The sequence below is a fragment of the Danio aesculapii genome, chromosome 21 (genome assembly GCF_903798145.1).
Source record: "Danio aesculapii chromosome 21, fDanAes4.1, whole genome shotgun sequence".
In the NCBI taxonomy this organism is placed as follows: domain Eukaryota; kingdom Metazoa; phylum Chordata; class Actinopteri; order Cypriniformes; family Danionidae; genus Danio; species Danio aesculapii.
The window spans coordinates 15,877,487-15,894,935 of NC_079455.1; the positions used below are offsets into that span (position 1 = coordinate 15,877,487).

Genomic DNA, 17,449 nt, shown 5'->3' on the forward strand with positions numbered 1-17,449 from the left:
ACAATCTTTCTAAATTAACAGTTTGACTGTCATTTTAGGTACTTTATCATTAAAAACAAATTACTGACGTTTTTGTTTTTTATACAAGGAAATTACAGTATTATTTATACAGTATTTTTTCTGTTATTTTAAATTATATTCAAAAGTCCGTAAAAATTACAAACAATATTTGTAAATTAACAGCTTGACTGTTATTTTATGTACTATAAAATTTATGACAAATTACAGGAATTTTCCTGTTTTATACAATATAATTGCCGTATTATTTAGTGTTTTTTCCAGTTTTTTTGAAGTACATTTAAAATTACGTAAAATTAAAGTAATAAATTGTAATTATTTGCTCTGTAAAAAAAAATTTTAAATCTTAAAAAAAAGGTCAAATGACTGGCAGCTACGGCTGCCAAACAAAAACCATAAAATTACGGTAAAATTTCTTTGTTGAAATAAAGTGCAAAAAAATAATAAATCTACAGATATTTTCATTAAAATGTTTACAGAAAAACACAGTTATTTTACAGACTTTTCCTAGATTATTACGATCAAATCCGTTCAATAAATAAAAGATAAATTCCGCTCACATGCACCTGTGCCGCATTCCGCTAATTGCACACACACACAGTCGGAGGATCGTTATGAACTGATTACATGGACTTTAAAAGCAGCACAGACGCACGCACCAATTGCTAAGTCTTGTTATGCTGTTACTGTGAACATTATGATGCGGTTCTTTCTTTTGCTGTGCTTTGTTTGTTAATTGTTTATGTGGTTTGCTGCTTGGACTGACCATTTGGCTGTTATTTGACCATGACTCTGGATTCCCTGCATACATCGGTTTGCCCCTGTGTTGACTGTTGCTTGTCTGACCATCTCTGTGTAATAAACCTGCATTTGGATCTGCACTACTTTGTCAGCATCCCCTTCACATTACAGTTCCATTTCATTTAAGATTTGTAACTGAATTATTCCATATAACTTAAACATCTACATGTTTTACATAAACTATTCAATAAAATGCAACAACTAATAAAGTTGTGAGAATTTTAATCAGTTGTATCTCGTTTGTTGTTTTTCCAGATGTTTTTGATCCAAAATAAAACTGTTAAATTACGACCACGAGCATGTCTTGGCATTTTATTAAAGGTGTTTAATTGTTATGGTTGAGAGATAAAATTCTTTTAAATAACATTTTTTCTCTTGAAATTTTAGTGCAGTCACTTTATTGATGGTGTTCGATCATAATAATCTAGGAAAAGTTTGTGAAATAACAGTGTTTCTCTGTAAAACTCTTAGTGTGTAACTTTTTTGAACGGATTTGATCGTAATAATCTAGGAAAAGTCTGTAAAATAACAGTGTTTTTCTGTAAACATTTTAATGAAAATATCTGTAGATTTATTCTTTTTTGCACTTTATTTCAATAAAGAAATTTTTCCGTAATATTATGGTTTTTGTTTGGCAGCCGTAGCTGCCAGTCATTTGACCTTTTTTTTACGATATTTTTTTTTACAGTGTATGAATGAGCGTGCATGGGTGTTTCCCAGTGATGGGTTACAGCTGGAAGGGCAACCGCTGCATAAAAGATATGCTGGATAAGTCGGCGGTTCATTCCGCTGTGACAACCCCTGAATAATAAAGGGACAAAGCCGAAAAGAAAATGAGTGAATGAATGAATGAATAAATTTCTGTAATTTAATTTCTGTTATTTTACAGTACATTTCTGTAATTTAACATCCGTGATTGTACAGTAAATGTCTGTAATTTAACGGCCATTATTTTAAATTTTTTTTCCAGCACCCCAGCTGCCAAAACAAAAAGTAAAATTATAGATTTTTTTTACAGTGTATGTGTATTTTTGTATCTGAAAATTTTGTGCTGTGCATTTTGGCCAGAACCCCCTGGAAGAAGGGACGCACATCTCAATGGGAACTTCCTGGTAAAATAAAGGATAAATAAATTATATATAGCACATAAATCATTGTTCCAGAGCAGCTTTGCAAAAAAGACTAAACATTTTAGCCAGATTTGATCCAGTCTGCTGCTTTCGAATAAATAAATAAATAAATAAATAAATGCGCGATCTTGACCACAAATATCTCTGTTTTATAGAGTTTTCAAGACTGAATTTATACATGGATGGATGGATGGATGGATGGATATATATATATATATATATATATATATATATATATATAGATAGATAGATAGATAGATAGATAGATAGATAGATAGATAGATAGATAGATAGATAGATAGATAGATAGATAGATTGATTGATTGATTGATAGATAGATAGATAGATAGATAGATAGATAGATAGATAGATAGATAGATAGATAGATAGATAGATAGATAGATAGATAGATAGATAGATAGATAGATAGATAGATAGATAGATAGATGGTTTAACCAATAGTGTGAGTTGGGGCAGGACTGTCTCTCCAACCAATAACGACTTTGTAAAAGTCACAGAAACTACATGTGAATTTGGGAGCAAGAGACACAAGTTTATTATTTTTTCTCTTCATTTCCAGTGTAGCCAGACAGAGGAAGCTGAAAAAAAGAGATATTTTCGTACATCTTTATAGCAGTTTCTCATTGACATGCCTTGAATGTAAATGTGTCGCTCGTTTTTTCTTTCTTTTTTTTAGAATCAGCAGGAAGTTTTCCGTCAGGCGAATGCGGGCCTTTTCTGAGCCCACATAGTGTCGCTTTCGCTGTGTTGCTGGTGGAGTATTTTGTCTGCCTCCGCCGCTCGCTCACTGAATCCGAACTCAATTATTCATAAACACCACTAAATGCTGAAGAACGGAAAGCTGAGGGAGAAAGAAACACAGCCTGCTGAAAAGAGAGAATAGAAATAAATGGATGTCAGTGGCGGAGGACAGAATAGCTTCACAGCTGTTTCGTGTCCCAATAAATCGAGTATTATGAAGCTCGTGTTGTAAGCGGAAGTTTGGAGAGGGAGCCAACTGCAGGAGAGCACAGTCTGTGACCTTGTGTCGTGAAAGAGTTTCTGAAAGAGTTGCTTTTACAGAACTCCATCAGAGACTAGATCAGGCTGAAATTTTGGTATTGTTTTCATTGCAAAGACAGAAGACCCACCTCGGCTGTGTTTGTCCTAGTGCTTTAAGATAAGAATACTGAATGCCCTTCTTCTGGCTTGTGTTTAGATTTATATATTTGTTTTCTGTATTTATTTATTTTTTATTTTATATAATTTCATTTATTTTATTTTATTTTACTTATTTTTTAATTATTTATTTGTAATATATTATTTATTTTGTTTTATTTTATTTTGTTATTTTATTCTTTGAAACTTGACTATGGATATATAATTAAATTACATTCTAATTCTTAAAATAAACCGATAAATTGAATAAATTGAATTCTAAAATTACATTTAAAAAGACAACTGCTTTTATTCCTGTCTTTTTTCTTTTCCTTTCTTGTGTATTTTTCATATATGTCATATGACACATAAATGGGTCAAAGACAAGGTGTCCCCATTTTGGCAACTGCATCAGATTAAATTTAACAAAGGGATTTACATGCATACAATGCAAATTACATGCAAGAAAAGTGACTACGATAGTCTTTCAGATACCTTTTAGGAAAATGCAATGTCCAAATGTGGATGGAATAATGTTCCATTTTCATTTAATAAAAATATTTATTAAGTAATGACATATCATTTTTATACTGATCTGTACTTATTAAAACATAAACTACATGTATATTTTAGATTATTAAAAACTACTTGCTGGTAAATTGGTAAAACCTGTGATTTGAAGTATGTTGGAAAAGTATAAATAGTTCACATGATTAGTATTATGGTGCTGCACTACAATCCTATATAATCTTTTAATATGTCATCAACTAATTCTATTCTAAATATGCCTGAGCAGATTTTTGGGCGTCTAAATTAGAATTACACGGGATAACATTTGGTTATATAACATAATTATTATTATTTTATTATTTTTTTCCCAGAAAAAAAGAAAACATATTAAACATGACACATTCTTGTCATATCTGACCTAGTTAGTTAGTCAGATATGACAGTTAGTTAGATTCAGTTAATTATTGTGTAACTAATCTACACATTTTATGTCTCAATTTTCCTCTGAAAAAAAATTTATTAATTATTTTTTTAGTTGACCCAATTTTGACTATTTTATTTTATTTTATTTTATTTTATTTTATTTTATTTTATTTTATTTTATTTTATTTTATTTTATTAATTACTTCTTTGTAACCCATTACTATAAATAATAACAGATGCAACATTGAAAACCCATGCTGTTTGACATTATATAGTTTGACATTATAAAGACAACATTATAGAGCTTGGTAAAGGTATGTGAATCAAAATATAATTTTAAATGGAAATATAATTAAATGAATATAGTTAGATTGAATCTAACTATTTTAATATAATATAGTTAGATTCAGCTAATTATTGTGCAACTAGATCCACAAAATGTTTCAACTTCTCACTGAAAAATACTGATTTAATTATATTTTTTTAGTTGACCCAAATTTAACCCCTAAATTCTCAACTTAAAATCTTTTGATATTGACTGGATGTGTGTTTATTGGTCTACACAACATTCTGAATGTTGACTGGATATGAAAATAACCCTTCATGTAACATTCTTAAAATGTATTTGTGAAGATTTAATATGTCTCCTCAACTAAGCACAAGCAAAAATATTAGCTCAACTTCCACTCTTCCAATATTTAATTAGTTTGAACTTTAGTGTAAAATATTTTCGATATTCAAGTTAGGGTTGTCACGATACCATTAATTCATGTTACGATACTATACCAGCTGAAGTATCATGAGACCAAATAGTATTGTGAGACTGTAATTCATAACTCAAATCTATGAAATAAAGAAAATTGTCAAAAAAAATGACAGAAATACTATATTTTATGTTATAATAGGCCTACTTGGATTTAATTAGCAATTTCCTTATTACTGAAAAAAGTAATATTTGCATGTCACTTTTCCTAAAATGTATTAGTTCTTTTTTGTTTATTTTGTAGATAACTGGCCAACAAAAATACATTAAAATAAAGATACAAATACAAATGATACCAAACAAAATTAGTCTATTTGAGGTGGTTAAAATTCAGTTCAATATTTCCTTTGTTTGATGAATTCTACCTTATTATACATTTAAGTGTTATAATTCATTATAAATCAGATGAATATGTTACCATTTTATTTCCCACTTTAGCAATCGATATTTCCAAAAAGCTCCACTCAATTAAGTTGCCGTCAGAGGAAATTTCCGACAGCAAAGTCATATCTACACAATCGATATCTGTTTCCACAGGCGTCTGAAGCGACCCCCTGTCCTCCACCTCCTGCCTGCCAGAGACCTTCACATTACAGTCAGAGATTTTGAGTTTAATCTCAGTGCTAATAACAGTAATCTCTGCATTACTGTACTGACTTTAGCTCAGTCTTGCGCCGCCAGCTCCACGTTCAGTATAATAAACCCACAGGAGCTGCTCATTGTCCCTCAGCGGTTCCAGAATTTCACATCGAGACCCCTGGCATGCCTTTACGTTTGCCAACCAGGGGGAAAAAACCTTCTTTATTTGCCCATCGAAGGCCAGTGTCACAGACGCCCATTCAGACGGCGCTTCTTCTTTTGCCTGTCGCATCGATTTCAACCGACTACGGCAGAAAAACAAAGAAAGACGCGTCAGCCGCGGCGAAGCTCTAAGCCTCTAAAAGCACCAGTTCCTCCCATGCTTTTGTAAAGTGGCCGGGCTGGTTTTGATGGGCATGTCATTGGGCGATAATCCAGTGTTTTGAGCACCATTGTTGGAGGCTGTGAGTTCCTCCAGAGTTCCTCTGGCGCTGTAAGCTGGCAGAGCGGGGCTTTGTGCCCGGCCGGGTTTTGTCGCGCTGCGTTTTTTCGAGCTCTCTGACACACTGCATGTAGAGAGATTACACAAGCCTGGCCCTCAGACCGTAGCCGATCTCAAATCCTCTTTCATCTCCCAAAAAACCCTCTTCTTAAGGGACACAAAGGCACTTTTGAAACCCTCACTTTTTTCAGGGGCTCCTGGAAGAATTTGCTTCCGTTTGACCTGATGTGTAGGAGGTGTGAAACACACATTAGCATATCCGTGCTGCTATTTCTAGCAGTTACGTTGAAGGAAAGCTAATTTACGAAGGGCCTTTTATGGTGGTTCGTGTGGATAATTGAATTTGTGACATTAGATGCTGTGGAATGTATACTTTGTATCAGGTGGGGCAAATATTAATTTTTTTTATATGCTTTGAAAAATCATAACTTTCCATATTTGAGTTGATAAGAATTGGTCTGTGTTTGCACAATAAAATTAACTTTTGTCATGCCTTAATTATTATTCCAGTGTCTATGAAGGTTTTGATTTATAAAATACATAATATTTTTCTATATTATATTATATTATATTATATTATATTATATTATATTATATTATATTATATTATATTATATTATATTATATTATATTATATTTACATCTATCAGGGAACCCTAGGGGACTACAAAAGTGTGTCTCTGGAAAAAGTGTAAGAAAAAAAATGCTCGCTTTCATATAATTAACAAATATTTGAATTAATTAATTAATTCATTCATTTATTTATTATTATTATTATTATTATTATTATTATTATTATTATTATTATTATTATTATTATTATTAAATAAACATTATATTAAAGTAGTTTAAGCAATGTACAAAATAAATTATTTTAACCCTAACCCTAACCCTAACCCTAACTAAATTAATAGGGGGTATTGATATAGCTTGAAAATGAGTAATAATACTCATAATTCTCGTATTAATAAAATAAGTTCATGACAATTAAATTATTTTTATACTCATCTATAACATTGATTTGTATAAATTTACACAATTTATGTGGATTTTATTCAGCAAATATAAAGCAATTATAGATGCCTTTTACATTTTAAAATCCAAATATTTTACTTGAGAATGATTATATAACAGTTTGCGCTATGTAAAATTGTGAAAATTCATATGTAATATATGATTATTATATTATATTATATTATATTATATTATATTATATTATATTATATTATATTATATTATATTATATTATATTATATTATATTATATATTTAAATATTGTTTTATTTTTGTTGATTATTGTTAACTATGTAAAGTCTAAAATATAAATGATAATCATTGTAGACATAACACTAGTTATTCTATAGTTTACTGGGTATTTGGAAACACTTTAAAATAAGGTTAGTTGATATTTTTATTAACACGAATAAACAATGAACAATACATTTAATACAATATTTATTTATCTTAGTTAACATTAGTTAATCTAAGTAAAGTCATTCATTGTTTGTTCTTATATATTTTTTATATTTGTATATTCCATATATTTGTTTGTTTTTTAATGTCTGATGCATAGAATATTTCACTTCTGCTTCAAGTTGTATTATAGTTTTATTCACAGTTCTAAATGGTGAAACTATTCGATGTATTTACCATAGTTTTAATGTCCAAAAATCATTTTTCTAAAGACTTAAACATCCAAACTGCATCAACTATGATACAGTCCATGCTTTATAGGGTTTTACATGGCATACTTGTCTACTAAAATGATAGTATCCACAATTGATCGTCAATTTGCACAATATCTAATATCAGCTTCATGCATGAACAATAAGCAGATTATTACTGCACTCAAAAACTCATCAATCATCTTCAGAAAAGAAATCAGAGCTCATCCTGAAAGTTGAGTGCTAAATATTTGTGTGTTTTTTTCAGGTGCGTCCAGTCATCACAGTCAGACGTCTCTTCGCCCTCCTCTTCCTCCTCCACACAACCACCACCACCAGTCGTCTGCTAACTCTCTGAACCGCAGCGCTCAGGCGGGCCGCAGGAACCAGCAGAGCCACGCACCTGCCGCCGTCGCCCCGCCTGACGGACCCTCCACCCCGGAGTCTGTCCAGCTTCAGGACAGCTGGGCTCTCAACAGCAGCGTCCCGCTCGAGACACGGTCAGTTTCACCAAAGTACAACTAAAGACACATGCTGAGGTTGATCCGATTACTGCAACTTTGACATTTTCTGTGACGTTATAGTTATTAATGGCCGTTCTGGTAATGTCATTTTTGTTTATATCTAGATATATAAGAAACATACAGTGTAAAATGTTATAATTTAAGTTTGATTAATTTGGACAGTTTGTGTCATTATTTTTATTTGTATTATGTAATAATCAAATAGTTATTTTTAAAGAAATGTAATGTAATTTGTATGCGTTTTGTTTATTATATTAGCTAATGGGAGTACTTTTAATTATTTATAATACAGTGCTCAGCATAATTGAGTACACCCTATTGTGAAAATGAATATTTTGATCCATTTCTCAGTGAATATTGGTAATATATAGGTGAATTTGAACAAAACAGATTTATTAAACAGATATATTTATTAAAATAATAGTTTAGTCACAGAACATCTTTAGAAATGGAAAGATAACACATTTAAATTCAAGCAAAAGAATTTAAATAAAATTACAAACTACAACATGACAACAAAATTGTATATTTTTTTTGTTTCTTGTGATTTTTGCTAATTTTGAACATTTTATTTAATAGTTTTCCCTAACATATAAATTTGGGCTACTAATTGTTGAACCATTATTGTAAGTTATTTTGTTAGATTAGCTCCAGATTTGGCTTCAGTATTGACTAATCTAAAGTATATGCACAAATATAATATTTTAAAGCATCTTATAGACAATATGAATTTAAATGAGAGATTTGTGTGGGGTGTACATGTTTATGCTGAGCACAGTATAAGATGTAACAAAAGGGAAAATAAATCAATAGTTAATGAACACAAAAAATGGAATAAGATTTTAATTGACAACATATTTAATAAACATTTTATTTGTGGGAATTAAAATGCAATAGTTATTTTTAATTCATATTTTATTTTTTAAATCAACCACTTACATTCATTTAATTTAATTTTCAGAATTTCCTTAGAAGTTTGGAATTTAGATTTTTTTTAAATAATTCAAACAAAGGAAAAATAATTTAAAAGTGAATGAACACTTTCTAATAATGAGAATCAACCTTGCATTTTTTTAAACAAAATTACTATTTTATCCAGCGAGTAATATACAGTTGAAGTCAGAAATAACAAATAATGGAAATTTGTGAAAATGTGAAAATTTTCTTACTCTGTTAAACATCATTTGGGAAATATTTTAAAAAGAAAAAAAAACATAATAATTCTGACTTCAACTGGAAAAAAATCAGTGGATTTTAATTATTCTAATGGACATGTACTGTCCATATATTTCCAGTTAGAGTAATTAAAGTGCACTGATTTTTTTCTATTCATGTTATATTAATCAAAATTAATTAAAACAATATATTTTTAAAAAGTCTTATAAAGTTTTATTCAATATGTAATAACTATATAGTAGTAAACATAATTTTCATTCATGTTGTTTTTATTAATCTAATTAAATAAATTTATCAGTAATACTTTCCCAGTGATGGGTTGCAGCTGGAAGGGCATCCGCTGCGTAAAACGTGCTGGATAAGTTGGCGGTTCATTCAGCTGTGGCGACCCCAGATTAACAAAGGGACTAAGCCGAAAAGAAAATGAATGACTGAACGAATAATCAGTAATACATTAGTATATAAAAAAAATTATATATCAGTAAAACATGATTATTAAATTAATTGTATATAAAAAACGGACTAATCACACGAGTAAATAAGTAAGACTAGTTAATATTAGTTGAAATATTTATTAACATGAGCAAACAATGAACAATATATTTGATGCAATATTTATTTATCTTAGTTAACATTATAGTTAATTGAAGTAAAGTCATTCATTGTTAATTATTGTCAAATTACAGTGCATTACCAGAGATTTTAATGTTTGCAATAAATGTAGATTTTAATAATGTATAAATTTTAATAATTATTAAATGTTGCAATAATGTACTATTATTGTTCATTATTAGTTCAAGTTGGTAAATATAACATTAACTAATCAAACCTTATAATAAAGTGTGACTATATTTAGGCTAAATATTACAGTTATAACAATTTATCATAATACTTTCATATTTTTTGTAGTGTAGTGTTCGTCATATTTGAAAGATATGTTTGTTTTTTTAATGTTTGATGCATATAATATTGCACTTCTGCTTCCCGTTGTATTATAGTTTTATTCACAGGCCTAAATGGCAAAACGATCACACAATGAGTAAATAAGAAAATAAGAAAGACAAAGTGAATATAAGTCTTACCAATAAACCGTGTTGTATATTTGTAATTACTATTAAAATTCATACGTGTCAAAATATTCCTAAAAAAACAATTATCTATAATGACAATTATTTTATACAATTATAATCATAAAAAACTTACAAAAACAATCTTGCAGAAAACCAAACGTACAGTACAGACTCATTTATGATATTCCAGAATTATTTTACACTATGAAATATGCATAATTTGTAGCTATATTCATTTAAATTCTATATTATTATAATTACAATAAATAAACATATAGATTTATCTGGACCCTAGTCTACAGAATGCAGAGCCAACCCAAAATTTCAAAAGTAATGATAATAACAAATCCGTATCCCCCACTCGACCACACAGAAACCCACACTGAACACCTTGTTGTGTCAGCTGGCCCTGTGTGAGTTGTGTTTTTGTTTGTTGTTAATGTAGTATAGCGTATCTCCTCTTACAGTACTGTAATGTTGCTCCTCTTGACTCGACAATACTCTCCTTGGTGCCGTATGCAGTATTTATGAGACACACACTTGTTCTGGTCCCCTTCCCCCAATCCTTCAGATGTTTTATTCACCAGGTGCTCCAACACACAGTATCTTCAGCACCTCACCCAACACCGCGTGTCCAATACCGTGTCGACACACACGTTCATGCCACACACTCATAAACACACGTCTATCAGCGCCAGTCACCATCCTCTCTATCTCTCACCCATAAAAAAAAAAAAACTGACACTCGCTTTGAGATGAAGCAAGCGGCGCCTGAAAAATAGGTCATGCAATGGCGCGCATGCAAAACAGGCTGCAACGGTATGCAGAGATTCTGCTTTAAATTACGCCTGTGCATGAATAGTTTGATCTGCAATAATAATGTAAGGAATAACTGATGGCGACTATTAGACAATAATACACATCTGAGGTGGTGATGTGGTCATGATGTGCATTATTTCTGAATAATACAATTGACCAGAGAAACAAGAAACAGCTTTTGAACATGACATTGTTCAGATGTAGTATTTCAGGATATTTCTCAGATTTTTTTTGTTTGTCCTCAAACCTACTGCCAGTGGTGTAAAGTAACAAATTACAAATGCTCAAACTACTGTAATTGAGTAGTTTTTCTCAGAAATTGTAATGTAGTAAGTAGTTTTATTAAATGTGTATTTTTACTTTCCGTTGAGTACAATTTTAGTTCAGTATCGGTACTTTTACTCCACTACTTTCCTTCAACCTGCAATCACTACTTTATTTTTTCTCGTCTATGGGGGGTTAGAAAAATCTGACCTGTGATTGCTGTCCAATCAGATCGCACACAGAAGGTAAATCACATCATAATGTACTACCTCAAGACATGGGCAATTTATAATTGCAGCAAACTGTTTGGAAGCATTAAAAGTGTCCAAGATGATGTCCAAAATCTTTACACGCACTGACCAAGAGACTGTTTAGATGCAGGTCACTGATGAGGATAATAATAATTATAATAATAATAATAATAATAATAATCAATTTTATTTGTCAGTAATAATAAAACGGATTTATTTTATTTTTCTTAGACTCAAATCGTTAGAACTTTTGCTAGTTTCGTAGTGGATGTTTAGTGTATGATGACCGAAATGCCCTGAAACAGCCAGCAGGCACAAGAAGTCAACATGACATCAGATTGACGCTGTACCCCAATGTCATGGAGACATTGCATTTTGTTTGGAAATGAAAATCGGGTTGACGTCAGAACCCAATGTCTGGCTGACATCCATGTTCAATGTCCAACTTAAAATCAACCAAATATCATGGTCTAATGATGTTACAGCTTGGCGTTGTGTAGACATTACTATTATGACTACCAGGTGTTGGATTTTAGTTGCTCTACCTGATGAGTAAATGGCAATATTTGATATCGATATTCCGTTGGTTTAAGATGTTGGCTTAATGTTGGATTTTGGTTACTTTCCAACACAACCTAAATTCAACCAAATATCAACATCATTTGACATCGTTATTGGACATCAAATTAACATTGTCCTCAGATTCTGGCTAGACATTGAATTTTGGTCACCTGACATCACAACCTAAATTTAACCTAATATTAACGTCTTATGATACTGTGTGCCTGCTGGGCAATAACTAAATACACTACAGAATGTTATGTTTACGCACATCCACAAATTACATGTAAATGCATCAGCTTTTTACAGTGTAATCCTCACTACTCACTACTCTTGAGTACTTTTGAAAGGTCTACGTTTTATTCATATTTTGAGTAATATTTACAACAGATAGTTTTACTCTACTTGCACTACATTTTTATGATTTTTCAGTATTCTTTCCACCACTGCCTACTGCTGTGCATTCCTTACTAAGCCTTTTGTTTTGCTTTGATTAGATCTTTGACAGTTCTAGCGTGTTAAATAATTGAAATCATTCTCCTAACACTGTGTCCTGACTATATGCAACGCAATTCGGCAACACAAAGTTATCCTTTGTATGTTAAAATTAGTTTAGGTTCTAATCATTCTCAACAACATGCTGTTTTTATAAAATTTTATTTTTGCAATGATGTGGATGAACAAAAGCATGATCTATATGACAATGATCACCTCAGGTGCTGATTATATGCCCTATTAAGTGTTAAATGCTTCTAGTGTGAGTTTGAATTACCATTTTACGTGATATATACTGCCATACTGAAGGCAGCAGCAGATGGTTTACCTAAGATTAGAGTTGAAGATCTTTGCCCAAACCCGAAGGAACCTGACGGAACCCGACAGGTTTGGGTGGGTTCAGCCTTAATTTATATGGTTTTAGATGGTGTCAGGCTGGGCTTGGGCTTGTGCTCTGGCTTGTGGGGTAAATGAACAGTCATGTGATGCATTTAGCGTGAGAAAGTAATCAATTCGTTTGTTACAACATCAAATCCCATCCCTGCAAAGATGAAACAAATGATGGCGGAGAAGTCAAAAACACTGAAAAAAAATTGTTTTGGTAATCTACAACAAAATGTCAGACTGTTCTTCTGTCGTAATCATATCCTCATAGCAAACTAACGGCCGAACCATAGAAAGATTGATCCAAAATGTTTGATGGTCACATGATTCATGTAGACTAAATAGTTTCAGGACATGCTTTGCAGTTAATCCAAATGTTAGATAATGTTAAATCATACACAATCTTGTTTTTAAAAACTTTGTACCTTTCAAATGTACACTCTCAGAAAAAAAGGTACACGAGCTGTCACTGGGGTGGTACCTTTTCAAAATGTACAAATTTGTACCTAAAAGGTCCATATTAATACCACAAGGGTACATATTAGTACCTAAAAAGTACAAAAGTGTTCCTCTTAAAAATTGTAAAAAAAAAAAAATAATAATAATAATAAATGATGTTATTTATTATTATAATATATTTATATTTGATTTCATCTCTTTGTTTCAATTTTAAGTGACCATCACATTTAGACTGTATTTCTAATTAGTAATGGGTGACATTTGTCATTCATGAATCAATTTAGAGTTTTGATTTATATCTGATCCCTTTCTCTTCAGTTATACGTACATTAGGGACCCAATGCAGCACTGGGGTTTATATGTTTCTCATGAACAGGATCTCGACATTCTGAAGTTAGTCAGAGGATGCAGGGTTAACTAATGTGGTTTTTTTTCGGTCAGTTATCTACTAGATAAACAAGAATCACAAGAAATAATCTGAGATAACCGAGAAATTATGTGCTCCTGTTGCACAGTGTCACCCACGTGATGGAACTCGTTGTGAAAAACGAGAAAAAAATGAAACATGCTAGGCTTTCTGCAATGGTGTCGTGAGGCGTCGGAGGCATAGTATTGTTTGTAGTGAACTATGCCACATTACACGAGAAAAAATTATTCAATCTTGACACGACTACACCCTCCCCACTATTCAATCTCCCCACTACACCCTACGTCAAGGAAATCGTGCCAAAATCATGACAAATTTGTGTGATCTGACTGGAGCTTTCGATATTTGAGTGCAATATTTGTAAAAAAAAAAAAAACATTCCTGCTTTGAATGCTGGGGTGCAAGCAGGAGCGAGGAGCAGGGCAATATGATGACAGATTGGTGGAGAGTCGGTGAAAGTGAGGAATGTGCATCTGTCACATGAGATGAAGTGTCTCAGCGGTCGCTAGTTTGGAGTCTCTCTGTCCGCAGGTGGAGTTTTCACCAGCGACATGCAGCTGCGCCGCACTTTTGTGCCTAGTGCAGGTTTGCTCCTTCAATATTCTCCACGCACACGCGGGCAAATGCACTCTCAGATCCTTCAAACGTATCAAGCTGCCTCCAGACGTTGGACGGACTACCCACAATCCCCTGACACTTCAAAGCTGTGCCCTTGGCTGGCAGATTAGAATGACTTCTTTCAGGGCATATGGATGTGACCTCAAACATCCTCACACTGCTTTGTCTGTTAGACAGGCCTGTCTGCCACAAAGTGCAATGCCAGCACTTTTCAGGACGGTTGCGTGAGATAAATACCGTCGGGTATTTACTGAGGCAATTTAGTGCCGCTCTCGGCTCTGCCATGGTTTTGTGGAGAAGAGTCGCTGGGATGATTTGACCCACTATTGGATGCAGATGACCGTTCTGTGGCTGGTAGGATGTGTGAGATGTGTGATGCTAACTGGCATGGAAACTCTCATAGCAAGTGATGCAAATGTATGTCATTTCTACAAATTCAAGGATCAGTCATTAAATTATCGATCAATTGATAACTATTAATAAATCTTTAACTTTGGCTGCAGTGTGTAACTATAGCCAGCATTTAATAGTAAAAATTTATTATTTTTTACATAATCACACTTAAAAGTGATTAAAAAAAAGTTTGCAGAAAAACTTTTTTTCTCCCTTTATACATGTCATGGAAGGGGGAAAACTCCAACCATTACTGACGATTTCTCCTTCATTAGCATAAACAGCCCTGAGTGAGAAGCAACTGTAAGATTCCATCCGCTTGTTAAGTCGTGACGTATCGGTGACGTATGAAATACTGTTTCCGGGTCCAAGCCGCTACTCATTTGAATTGAGAAAATATTCGTTTATGGCCACTTTTTAGTCATATCACACATTAAAGGGATTTTTATATAAAATCATAGTGTACACAACAGTATCTGGACTTGCTGCGTCACAAATACCAAAATTATAACAATTTATAAAAAATGAATCACTTTCTGGCCATCGGATATTAGGCTTGGAGATATATATATCTCCATGCCTAATATCCGATGGCCAAAAAGTGATTCATATATATATATATATATCGATTGTGATTTTTGAATGTATTATGGCGCTTTGTAAACGTTTATTATTACCATTTGATGAGTCTCCCTATACAGTTTGATAGAGCGCTTGGACCTGGAAGCTGCTTTGCGTGACGTCACACTTAACAAGCGGTCTTTATCGGCTCAACAACGCAATCCGATTAATTGTCGAAGGTTAAATGCATGTAAACCTTTTCTATGTTATTTATTATTATAATTTATTTATTTACATTTACATTTACATTTACATTTACATTTAGTCATTTAGCAGACGCTTTTATCCAAAGCGACTTACAAATTACATTTGTTTTCAAGTCCGAATTTAATCTGACTCCAATTTTAAGTGACCGTCAAATTTAGACTGTATTTCTATGGGTCACATTTGTCGTTCATAAATTAATTTAGAGTTTTGATTTCTATCTAATTCCATACTCTTCAGTTATACGTTTATTAGGGACCCAATGCTGCATGGAGTTTTCATGCCTCGGAGTTTACATTTCTCAAGGACAGGATCTTGACATTCTGAAGTTAGTCAGAGGATGCAGGGTTAACTAATACCCAGTTAGTCCTGTTTCCTCCTGTTCACTTTTACTAAAAGTATAGTTAATTTAGTTATTTCCATACAACTTGCTAAATCAGCGATAACCAGAAATCGAAGAGTCTCTGAGCTTTTAAATAATCACACTTCATAAAAACAAACAAAAATGGAATCCACCGAAACACTTTTATTCTATGTACATGTCATGGAAGGGGGAAAGTCTCACCCATTACTGATGATCTCTCCCTCATTAGCATAGACAGCCCTGAGTGAGAAGCAACTGTAAGATTCCATTCTGTCGGCCTAATGACCAATCCAATTAATGGTCAAACGTTAAATACGTGTAAGCCTTTTCTAGAGCTTCTGAAAAAAATTATGTTATTTATTGTTATAATTTATTTATTTACATTTGTTTTCTACTTCGATTTAAATCTGACTGTCAAATTTAGACTGTATTTCTAATTAGGAATGGGTCACATTTGTCGTTCATGAATCAATTTAGAGTTTTGATTTATATCAAGAGTTTTCATGCCCAGGGTTTGCGTGTTCTTGACATCTTGACCTGTCTTGACAGGATCTTGACATTCTGAAGTTAGTCAGAGGATGCAGGGTTAACTAATACCCAATTAGTTTGGTTGCCTTCTGCTCACTTGTACTAAAAGTATAGTTAATTTAGTTATTTCCATACAACTTGCTAAATCAGCGGTAACCAGAAATCGAATAGCCCCCGAGCTGAACTGCCGACTGCTCCAAACAGTCTTGTGCAGTTTGTATGGATATCATGTTTACAGATCAAGGAAGCACCAGCCTCCACCTAATCTACTGGATATAAAAGATTTCAGGAGAATTCAGAATGCATCAAAACTAACACTTTAATTTCCAAATGCACAACATCAATTACTCAAAGATAAATGTAAGAGTATAGATGGAAGTCCTAATTATATACATAGTGTTGAGCTTGAGAGCTTCACTGCGGGCCGGTCTGGATATAGACTTGCGACCCAGAGACATTTTGTCCTTCTCTTTTAATACTCTATTAGAGCAATGAATGATTATTTTGTTAAAGTTAACCAGTGACTTAAAGATTTACTCATCCGTTGGGATTTCATCAAAAGTTACCAAAAATATTGAACAAAACCTTGTTATAAGTCACCCCTGAGTATTTATCAATACCAGAGGGGAAGGAAAGTTCAAGAAAGCGGACAAGCAAAGTATATCCTGGGCTTTTTTCTTTGCTTTTTGTTGCTTTATTACATGACACATTAACTCACATCTGAGTTAAATCCATGCCTTTAC

At 32.6% G+C, this 17,449-nt stretch overlaps 1 protein-coding gene across 1 annotated transcript in view; it reads left to right on the forward strand.

The window, feature by feature from the left end:
- tenm2b (teneurin transmembrane protein 2b) overlaps positions 1 to 17,449 on the forward strand; it is a 218,739-nt gene that overhangs the window by 46,591 nt on the left and 154,699 nt on the right. Inside the window, exon 4 of the mRNA XM_056446894.1 lies at positions 7,817 to 8,048. Within this exon, the coding sequence (XP_056302869.1) occupies positions 7,817 to 8,048 (232 nt within the window). The remainder of the gene's footprint in view (positions 1 to 7,816; positions 8,049 to 17,449) is intronic.